This window comes from Condylura cristata, unplaced genomic scaffold (genome assembly GCF_000260355.1).
Source record: "Condylura cristata isolate star-nosed mole 26May11 unplaced genomic scaffold, ConCri1.0 scaffold00006, whole genome shotgun sequence".
In the NCBI taxonomy this organism is placed as follows: domain Eukaryota; kingdom Metazoa; phylum Chordata; class Mammalia; order Eulipotyphla; family Talpidae; genus Condylura; species Condylura cristata.
The window spans coordinates 50575451-50587456 of NW_004567107.1; the positions used below are offsets into that span (position 1 = coordinate 50575451).

The 12006-nt window shown below is 40.4% G+C and overlaps 1 protein-coding gene across 1 annotated transcript in view; it reads right to left on the reverse strand.

Moving 5' to 3' along the window:
• TTC39B (tetratricopeptide repeat domain 39B) overlaps positions 1-12006 on the reverse strand; it is a 110090-nt gene that overhangs the window by 78576 nt on the left and 19508 nt on the right. The window contains exon 2 of the mRNA XM_012721597.1: positions 3403-3437. Within this exon, the coding sequence (XP_012577051.1) occupies positions 3403-3437 (35 nt within the window). The remainder of the gene's footprint in view (positions 1-3402; positions 3438-12006) is intronic.

Consider the following 12006-nt stretch of genomic DNA (forward strand, 5'->3'; position numbering starts at 1 on the left):
AACGCAGTTTCTACCACAAAGACCCAGAAGTAGGAAAATTCATTTCTGCAGTGGTAAACCCACTAAGCATAAAAAGGAGTAGGAAATTGTTATTTTGTGGAGACAATTTAAGGGCTACCTCATCTGTCAGCTTGCATTTTTTCATTAGAAATTCAGGAGAAAATATTCACAGAAAGAAATTAGCCATCAGCATGGCAAGGAGAACGTATTTTGCTAGAGGGTAAAGTACTGCTATCTGCATTACAGACCATACTGTCTGGTTCCATCAGCCTAAGAATAGAACTCTGAGCTGACAGCACATTGATCACAAAGGGAATGACATGGTGTCTCAAATTTAAGAGGAAGTGAGAAAAAAAATATTGACAAAAAAAGAAAAATAGAGCAAAGTGAAAAACAACTGAATAATTTCTTTTACAATTAACATGTATCTATAATCAGAAGGAAAACATGGTTCTTTTTTTACAGAAAATAATAAATAACAAATTACTTCTGCAAGATTTTTAATTTCAAAAAGGTTCAATAATGCAAAAGACAAGTGCGGGAAAATCACACATTATGTTTAGAAAATGAAGGAAGTCATCGAAGTGAGCTTTTCCTTCTGAGGAAGGCATCTGACTAGCTTTCAAACTGTTATTTCAAACATTTCTGGTTCTGTAATTTCATGAAACATTGAGTTTCTAGTCACCTAAACGCTATATATAATTTATTGTTTTTTTCCTATGTCTGAGGCACCATTATAAATATGATTTTCTCACGGTGAGTAGTAGCAACTAGGGTGGAGAAAGCACTAAAGTATCACTGTAACAAGCCAATTTACTGAACATCTACTATGTGCTTTGCACCCATTATCACATTTTAAAATAAAAAGATAAAATTTTATTTTATCTTGTCAATACAACTATGAGGGTGAAAACACTGAGACTCGGAGAAACTGAACCCAGGGTTTCCTGGCATTATACAGCAGGGTGGGACTGGAGTTCAAGCCTGCAAATCCAAGGGTTTGTCTCTCTGGGAAGATATTCCTAGTGGTGTGCACCTCAGCCATCTCAGCAAATGAAGACTATGTTGCTGTGTTTTGGAGCTCTACAACTATCTGTCATTTTTTTCCCCTCTTTTCATTGCCACTTTTGCACTATCAACACGCTGTCTTCTAAAACTATCCCCTCAAAATACCTCCTAGAACTCTGGCAAAATTATACCAAAAATCAAAGTTTATTAGAATCAAAATAAAATCAGTTGTAAATGGATTTTAAATGGAGGCCTCTACTAAATGTAATGGGCTCGATTTTTAAATGATGGACTCGTATTTACTTAGATTTCCCTTTCTGATTTTGGGCTCTATTTCAGAGATGAGGGTCTCTATTAGGTAAACTGTTGGTAGTTTGTTACATCTAAGGTAAGAGGACAATATGCCTGGGATATTTTGGCAACATTGAAAAGGAAAGGGGAAAAATTGTTTAAAAGATGGTCGTAGGGAACATATAAAAAAATGCACACCAGAAACGCATAAGAACACAGCAAAAGCAACCCTTTAGATTAGCTAAATTGTGTTGGGTTGGACCAGGAATTTAAAACTAAAAGAAGAAGAAGAAAATGCTAGGAAAAGCACTTACAATAAGCTCGGTGGGACCTTTTGCTTCTCTCTCTCTAGTTCACGGTGCCTGCAGTGTTAGCTTTTCTATCTGCTGGATCTGTTCATTTCTGAGATGTGTGTGGAAGTCACCAACTAGTTTCAGAATGGTCCTTTCCCAGCCCCCACTCCTATTCCCCTTTCCCCATTGCTGGAAGACCAAGGAAATTTTCCTCCAGTATTCACTGTGGGTACCTGGGGGCAAGCTCCCAGAAGTATGTTGTGCACAACCCCCCCCCCCAACCCCCAATGACGGAAGTTCCCTGGAGTTTTTATGGATCAGAAAAAAATTACACCTTTTTCATTGTGTTCAACTTTTCACCTAAGACTAGAATTCATACAAAAGAAAATGCAAACTACTAAACAAAGATAATAAAGGAAGTTTTTAAAAAATAAGTATCACTGAAGTGACAAAACTGTTTCAGACTAAATAGAGTGGTAGTGATGTTACATTTTAAACCACTTCACTTATACAGTATTGGAACCACAGTAACTGAGAAACTGTTTTGAAGGTACAATGCAATTGTATCTCCCAACCAAAATTCACACAGTGAAGCCCTATCCCCCAGTGGGATGGTATTTAGAAATGAGGCCTTTGGCAGAGAATTAAGTTTAGATGAGGTCCTGACAACAGGCCCTCATAATGGAATTAGCACCCTTACAAGATATCAAAGAATTTGCTTGCTCCCTCCCAAGAAAGTGCAACAAGAAACAGCTATCAGAAAGCCAGGGGAGGGCTTCCAGCCTCTAGAATGTGAAGCAATAAGTTTCCATTGTTTATGCCACTCAGTCTGTGGCATTTTGTTATGATAACCAGAGCTAAGACAGATGGGTAAGTGGAAATATATGAAGAACAATAAAAATATTCATCCCTCTTAACCCAAATTTATGAAGCTAACCATTGGGGACAAGTCAGAAATAAGACAAAGTAATACACATGAAAATATTCATGATTGGACTTTAGTCTTTAAATCATTAACAATCTTAATGTATGGCAATGGCAAAATGGATAAGTAAACTATGATGCTCCACCTGATGTAATGTGATGTCATTAAAAATTACTACCAAAACTACATAGGTTTTTAAGAAATGTTTATATTAAAACTAAGTGTAAGCACTTCATCTAAAAAATTAATAGTGAAAATCTAAAATATGGTGCTAAATGTGTAAATAATTATAAACAAGAAGTAAAAGACTTAGCTATGGACATCAAATTTAATTTGCTGGAAAACATGTTTTCTTTTAGTTTTAATTAGGGCTATAAGATAATTCTCAGAATAGATTTGATAACTTTTTTCAAGCATAATTACATCCTAACTTAAACTATAGAGAAGTGACTTTTTTCTGGAAGTCACGGTGGCAGAGTGGTTAATGCATTGGACTCAAGAAGTGACTTTTTTCTGACAGTCACTACTTTCATAAGAGAAGAAAAGAGGGCAGGGCCCTCCCTGGTGGTGCAGCAGGTTAAAGCACAGCACTAAAAAGCTAAAGCCACTTCAGCATGAGTTCAATCCCTGCCCAAGAAGTGACCCACACAACAGAGCAGACCTCTCCTGACGCGCCTGCTGCTCCTCTCAGCAGTGTACTTCATGGATCTGCCTGTTCTGTTCCCCACTCTGTCTCTGGTGAAGCCTCTCACCGCCCTGCACCTCTGGCCTGTACCCCAGTTCTTTATGCACAAATAAATAAATCTTTAAGAAAAAAAATATTTATACTTTATTTTTTATATATCTTTTTCTTTATTCCATCCTTTTTATTATGTTCGTACTTACATAGAGATGGTATCCAAGGCATCTTCAAAGATGTCCTGCAAGAAGAACAAAAAATACAATGAGTTTCTCAATAATCAAGAACTCTAAATGCAAAGCAATAAGTATGCATATATGTTTGCAGGGGAAGGGATGGGAGGTGTGAGGGAGCAGACAGTATTGGTGGGATACAGTAGAACTACTCAACTTCACTCTAATGTCATTCCTCATTCCTTTCAGAGAACCCAAATATAAACTTAATTTTTTTAAATAAACTGAGAAAATATTTGACTAGCAATCATATTTAACCCAGCAATTATACTGGGTTAATTTGAAGAGAATGTGACTTCTTGAATAGTTATTTTGCACTCCTTTTTCTCACTCATCCTACAATAGATATAGGATAAAACAAGTTAACAAACTTGCCCAATTTAGTCTTCTCTTTCTCCATGGTAATCAAGTTAGCACCCTCTGGTCTTCACTTCACATCTAACTTCACTACCCTCCTAGCTTGCCTTCCTGCCACCATCCTTTCATCTAGTTTAAACTATACCACAAAGGACAGCCACTTCATGTTCTTCCCTCATGCCCTGGAATGTTCAAATGATACAGTAAAAAAAAAAACCCAAACACACACAAACTCACATGTGTGCACAAATTCACAGATGCAATCCAGACTCAAACACACTGACTCACATGCTCACAATCTCACACATAAACTCAAAATCATACCCACTCACAAAATCATACATATACAAATTGTACTCATAACTACAAAAAATCAGATCCAAGCTCCTCATTCAGGTATTCTGGACTGCTATAGCCTATTCTAGGCTCCAGAGCATCACCATCTACCACCATCGCCACAGTCCTTGCTCAAGGACCTCACTGGTCTCCCTACTCCCACTCTCAGCACCCTCCATTCATTCTTCACACAAGAGCGATAGTTATGTTTTCTTTTCTATCTATTATGTTAATTAGCTCACCTGATGCCATTACTCTAGACCTCTCTGAGAGACTTCCATTGCACTTAAACCCCAAATCTTTCCCATGGCCTACACAATCCTAAATGGCCTGGGAGTCTATGAATACCTCTCCAAGCACCTGCCCCCTCTCTGACTTCACTGCAACCACAGGTCTGTCTGTCCGTTCAACAAGTCAAACTCATTCCACACCTCTCTCTCTTAGTCTCTTTCCCAGTATGTTCTTCACTCAGTTCTTCCCATGACTGACTCATTCTGACCCTTTGTCAGAAAGTTGCCAATCAAAGAGACACTCTCCTGCCGATAGTCCTACTTAAAATTATGAATAATAAAAGCTTTATTTATAGTTTCTCATCATCTGATTTATTTTATTTGTAGTACTTATCATAATCTCAAATCATCTTGTTTATTTACTTTGTCTTTATCTGTCTCTATCAGGGTAGGTTCTTACTAATGATGTTTACAGAAAAACAGACAGGTCTTGGCACTGAGATGTTGCACAATAAATAAATGCTACCCAGTTAATGAATGAATCGAATTTGGACTGTCAGAACACTGAAATGTCACCTCATGTAGAGCTAAGATACAGATATGATGAAAAAGAGTTGAAGAAATTTTCCCTTGTGTGATCATTAATATTATACAATGTTTAGACAGTACTAAACTCTGCATTCAGGCAAGAAAGGAAAAAACTGTATACATACTATATACTGTAAGTACTAAAACAAAACAAACAAATATGTACACACACACACACACATACATGTGGTGGCAGAACTGATTCTAGAATTAGGTATCCGTGAACTTGTTGATCTAAATTAATACCATACTCTGTAGGGAAGGCAGAGTCAAGGGCAACTCCATCTCATCTCACTCTCCAGAGATTATTGACTACAGCAAAATCAGAGGCTCATTAACCAGCTACTAGAGGAGAAATGACCTATACCTGAAGTAAAAAAATCCAAATCAAAAATAAAAAGATGCTCTCTAGCCTCTGTAAAAATTCCTGACTAGAAAAGACTTCTCAAGGAAAAGTCTGAAAAGGATCTTGGTATCACAGATTTTGTCATGTTGAATGACAGCTCCATATCCCACACACTAGCATCCAGGCTGTCATGTGAGGGGTTGTGCAGGGGTTGTTCTCTCCAAGAACCCAAACATGGCCTTGAGGATCAGCTGCCTCTGCACTACAACAGCCCCCAGGCCCTCAGGCCTTTAGGCACCACTAACCTCACCAAGACTGACCTTTACCAAGTGAGGTGGGATAGAGAGAGCAGTGTGCTGGAAGGCTCCTGTGGATGAATCCTCACTCACAAGTCTCAACCCAGAGCAGAAACCAAAACACATTACTCAGAGGCGACTTCCCAAAGGATGACTAAAAGCCAGCTCTCCATTTAAAAGGAGACAAGGCTAATTAATATTCACACTTAGGCAAAAAAAAAAAAAAAAGCTCCATCCACTCCGTCAGGAAAAAAAAAAAGCTAAAGCTTATCCAGTAAGAAATCATCTTCATTTAAGTAACCTCTCTGCATTTTGTTATAGAAAGCATATTATACACAACATGGTCACCATGCCAAGATATAATACAATATATTGTATGTATATTTAAAAACTGCTAAGACAGTAATAAGTTCTTCTTTCCTTCTTCTTTTCTTGTAGAAGAACTGGGGTGTAGGTCAGAGGTGGAGAAGGGGGGAGGGGAGAGTATTCACCAGAGACAGAGTGGGAAGCAGAAGAAGCAGATCTACTGAAATACACTGCTGAGGGGAGCAGCAGGTGAGACAAGAAAGGTCTTCTGTGTCATATGTGAGTCATGTCCCTGGCCTGGATCAAACTCAGGCCATAGTGGTGATAGCACTGAGACATAACCCTAACCCACCAGGGAGTTTCACTTAGTTCTTAATTAAAAGTTCGCACCATTAAAAATGTTATTAACTGTGGCCCTCCCTCGTGGCGCAGCGAGTTAAAGCACTGCACTGAAAATCTAAAGCCGCTTCCGCATGAGTTCGATTCCCACCTGCCCCAGAGGTGACCACATGGCAGGGCAGACCTTTCCTGACCCGCCCGCTGCTCCCCTCAGCAGTGTACTTCGTCAATCTGCCTGTTCTGCTCCCCCACTCTGTCTCTGGTGAAGCCTCTCGCTGCCCCTGCTCCTCTGGCCTGTACCCCAGTTCTGTTTGCACAAATAAATCTTCAAAAAAAAAATGTTATTAACTGTGAGGTGACAGATGTGTTAACTCTCCTTACTATAATCATTTCACAATATAAACATATACCAAATGATTATGCTGTACACCCTAAACTTATACATTGTTATACATTAAATACATTTCAATAAACTGGGGGGAAACTTTATTTTTAAAAATGTTAAAAATCTACTTTTCCAATTTAGCTGAATAGTAAAAACTGAAAAATCCTCCATGAGTTATGGAAAATATCCACCAGAATTCCAGTGTGAAAGGGAGGAAAAGAAGGAGAACTAAGACTTATTGAGTGCCTATGACATGCCAGCAACTTTACAAAAGCCATTTCATTTCCTCTTCCCAACTGACAGCACAAGAATCCACTAGGCCCAACATTATACAGCTGGTAAATAAAGAAATTGGAATTCAATCTCAGATTTCTTTAACTTCTATGTATTTTTTAAATGTTAATAAAAACTGTCCAAAGCATGGAACTGTTACAGGACAACCCCAATGTGAAAAGGGTTGGCTTGACTGTGGGTCCTAACCCATGCACTTAAAAGGGACTTCTAATGAGACTCCATTACAGGCACACACAAAAAGGGTAATAACAGGTTTATTTACCAAAAAAAAGGGGGGGGGGAATAAAGGAATACTTCAGGGAAGAAGACGGGGACGGGGAGATAAATTGGTGAATGTATCCTACCAGTTCTGCTGAGCCAAGACCCCAAAATCTCCCTGAAAGCTGCTGAAAACCAAGCCCCACACCAAGGTTTATGCGTGTGGTTATATACCACACGCATAAACTGGCTGCCTAACTCCACTCTCAATTCCCAGCAATCCTCCCTTCAGTAATGATGGCATTATGGGATTTGTCATCCTTGGTGCCTTGGATCTCTTTGGTCTGGGTGGTGAGGTCCTTAAAACTCATGGAGTTTGTTCAGGACATCCCTTCCCCCACCAACAGAATTATGAATAGCAGTAAGACAAAGGTAGAGAAGGAAGGGAAGCAGATCAACTCATGGTCAACTGCAGCATTGTTGAACAAGCCCTTCCCAGGCTTGTTCATTCTCCTAATTCTCTAGGAGAATGCACATGTGCTTGACTTGGCTACTTACTGATTAAGTCTAGACACTGTGAAGTTACATGTTAATTTACAGACTTCTGAGTAGTAGAAAAAAATTATCTCAAAGGTTGTACTTTATTGGGTAATAGGACATTGCCCAACTTCATCTACAGCCTAGCACTATCTTTTTTAAAACCTATAAATATCCAGTTCCTGGAATGCCCTATGAATGAGTCTGCCGTCTCACTAGTTTCCTCCTTGATGAGCTAAATAAAATGCTGACATGTTCATTTTATGTTTTCATGAGAGTCACAGCTCTAATTTTTGGAAATGATAATTTGACAATAGTGACAATATACTTTCCCCAGGGGTACCTGCAGATAGTTTCTCAGTTCTCTGGGAAAGCTAGCGTGGGCTCCAGCTGGGGATGAAATGTTAGCAGTTAAGAGACTATCTGCTCACACCTCCTGTGCCATAACATACAGCCAGCACCATTGGCTTTTCCTTTTCCTTCTATCTCTATCGGTCCCGACACCCAGCTTAAAGTCTATCCCTTTACTACTGCTTCTCAGAAAGCTTTTCTCTGTGTGATTCCCACAGGACCCCTGGGTTTGGCACCTGATCAGGAACAAAGAGCTGGTGAACAGTCTCCTGGCCAGAACTAAGAACTTCCATGTACAGCATAACTTGATTTTCCTACCTATGGTCTTCAGCACACTTACCATATCTCCGCATACTTCTCCAGTGATGGTTTCCACCTCCCCAGTGATTGCCATGAGTGGGTTTCCCATAGACCTCCTTATACTTGGTGGGCTCACCATGTGGACTCCAGTTGAAACAAAAACAATCAAAGAAGCACTCAGAGTGCTTCCATTTTAAGGAAAGTAAGGCAGGGAAGCTCATGCTGCTGGACAAGTATGTTATGTTACAGAGGGAAGCCTCAGTGTTGAGTTCCTCCTGGGACTGAGCTGCCTTTCCCTCCTGCATTCCCATGGAAGGGGACGCAATGTCAGAAGTTTAACTGAGCCGCACCTCGCTCTTTCTCATATTGCCTCAAAGTGGTACCTGGCTCTTTCAAAAGCCTATCTTGACTCACTGGCTGGAGTCAAGGGCCATTCACGCCTTCTGAACGTACTTTATACCTAGCCCAGTATTCTGCACTTCATAGACTCTCAGCAAATAATTGTTGGCTGACCGGCCAGCTGAGTACCCTTATCTTGAGACGGAAGGTCTGTACATTGAGTGGTTTCATTTTGTGGTTCAGCAAATGGACTAACCCTGTTAGGTGAAAGATTTTGTTGAGGAACTTCCAGATGCAAAGCTAGTAGTCCAGAGCCTGTTGGACAGATGGAGAATCATTTTCCCAATATGGACACAAAAATGAAAAAAGGAGCTAGGGTGCTACACCAACTTCTAGGACCTTTCTAGACAATATTGGCCCTATAACTGTTATATGCCAAGTAGCAAAAATGCATGTAAGTGCATTTAAGCAAAAGGAAAAAAAAAAGGTTATTTTAATAAGCATTTATTTACTTACATGATGAAGATACTAATGGTTAAAAAGTTTACATGAGGCCCTCCCTGGTGGCGCAGCGGGTTAAAGCACAGCACTGAGAATCTAAAGCCACTTCCGCATGAGTTCGATTCCCACCTGCCCCGGAGGTGACCACATGGCGTGGCAGACCTCTCCTGACCCGCCCGCCGCTCCCCTCAGCAGTGTACTTCATCGATCTGCCTGTTCTGTTCCCCACTCTGTCTCTGGTGAAGCCTCTCACCACCCCTGAGCCTCTGGCCTGTACCCCAGTTCTGTATGCACAATAAATAAATCTTTAACAAAAAAAAAGTTTACATGATTTTTATTCTGGTAGGAGCAGGGGGTGGGAGGTAAAAGGGGAGAAGCAAAGAATCAAGATAGCAAAACTCTATTAGCAGCCAGAATTTAGATATACAGTATTAATTTCCAAAGGGACAAATAGGTTTACAAACTTTTCAGGTCTCTCCTTTATCACTCTGCAGTATGAAAAGGAGTATGAGGCAAATATTACTCCAAAAAAGGAAGAAGTAGGAGGGGGTATGATAAAAATGAAAACTAGGGATCACAAATGCAAAATAGTGAAATCACTTCTCAAGGGGCTCATCCTCACTCCATTTACTTCCTCCTCCTCCTCTGCCTCTTTCTCCATTTTTCCCCTCGGTCACACGGATGACTTCTTGGGTCTGTGAGTTGATCCTCCCATGTTCTCAATGAACCGTTATTTTCCAGGAAGAGGTGACAGATTTGATGGGATTCCACAGACACCTTCCTCCTCAATGCGACTCCCCAATAGCACCCAACCCTCCCCACTGGATCTTTCACCCAACAGTCTAGCCCATTGGCCAGTAAGACTCAAAGACTCATGGACTCAAAGAACCCTAGAGGTTCTGAGAACGCTGATAAGTCACAGATTCTATACCTGGTTTGGGGCACATCTGGAATCCCATTCCTGGGATCATTCCCAGAAAAATAAATTCAACATCTCACAGGATTCAGGCAGGGATTAAGAGCTATGGGTGTTGGAGTCTTAAGGACAGTGAACTTTCTTGCCCATGACACTCACACCTGGGGAGTCAAGATGTCCAGGACTGACGTTAATTGTCACCCTTTATCATTATCACAATGACACACCTGGAGGATTCCTTAAACACTGAATGTAAATCTTTTTGCGTGGAAAAGGAGAAGACACATTGCTAAAAAAAAGAGTTAGATGAGAAATTGTATAAAAATATGATTAAGGTGACATCATTCTCTAACTTCACTAAAGCATTGATTTTTTAAGGATTAACTCATTTAAAATACATCTTTATTATATATGCATAAAGCGTGTTTGAGGTTAAATACTGAACAAATCACTTTTTTTTTTCCCAACATGGGAACGCTTCGTTCACCTGTCAGGAATAATTTTTCATTCTGCTCATACCTGCATCCATTTCTCCATAATCTATTTGTCAAGCTCAGAAAGTTGCCCATTGCCTACTGAAGCATTTAAATCTTCCAGTGGACCACAAGGGCTCCTGCCAGGACCATCTTATATGCAGTGTTCTTTTTTCTTTTCTTTTTTTTTTTAAGATTTATTTATTTATGCATACATGAACTAGGGTATAGGCCAAAGGTGTGAGGGCATGAGAGGATTCACCAGAGACAGAGTAGGGAGCAGAACAGGCAGACTGACCGAAATATACTGCTGAGGGGAGCAGCGGGCAAGACAGGAGAAGTCTGTTGTGCCATGTGGGTAGCTCCCTGGCCAGGGATCAAAGTTATGCTACAGTGACTGCAGATAGCTTCAAAGTGCTGAGCTTCAGACATTTGCACCACCAGGGAGGTGCCTTTTTTTTTTTTTTTAACTTCTTACATTATTGGGACCATCAACGCCCTGAACTTCTCTGAACTCACATGTAAAACTCAGCTTCAGCATCCCCATAACACGGGCTGAAGGATGCAAACATCTCTTAGACCTCCCCTTAAAAAATTAACTCCAGGGCCCTCCCTGGTGGCGCAGTGGGTTAAAGCACTGCACTGAGAATCTAAAGCCACTTCCGCATGAGTTCGATTCCCGCCTGCCTCGGAGGTGACCACATGGTGTGGCAGACCTCTCCTGGCCTGCCCGCTGCTCCCCTCAGCAGTGTACTTCGTCGATCTGCCTGTTTTGCTCCCCACTCTATCTCTGGTGAAGCCTCTCACCACCCCTGCACCTCTGGCCTGTACCCCAGTTCTGTATGTACGAATAAATAAATAAATCTTTAAAAAAAAAATTAACTCCAATACAAGTTCTCTGGGAAACTGTGACTGGCCCACAGATCTTTATCAAAGGGAAACAAAGAAATTGGGACCCATACACCAGAGGCCAGTCACACCTCAAGTCCCCAAACAGACCTGTGTCGTGAACAAGATCTGCCTTGCCAAAGTTTAAAAAGCTCAGACTATGAACACAATTCTCTAACACAGAAGTGAAAATGGTACAAGAGCACGACAGTTCACCTTCCAAATCTGCACAGATTTGTAAAATGTGATTTCTTTGGATACATTTAGCAAAAAAAACTGGCACTTCTAGACATTATTCAAAAACATAGTTTATAAGATGTTTTACTAATACAAACAAGAAAATCAGTTGCCAATAGAAGAACAATGCTGTGCCTTTGAAATTATAATTTTAAACATTCATCACTTGAGAGAAATAATTTCATATATTCTCCAAATACAGCACTGATAGAGCTCTGTTGTTGCCCTTACCCAGTTAAGTTCTCCAATATTACCACTAATAAGTGCAGTCTCTTAGGGCTGTTAGAAGATGCTAGTGGACACATCCAATAGGTCCAACTCAAGATCAGGTTCAATCAATACAATTCCATTGAATACTGA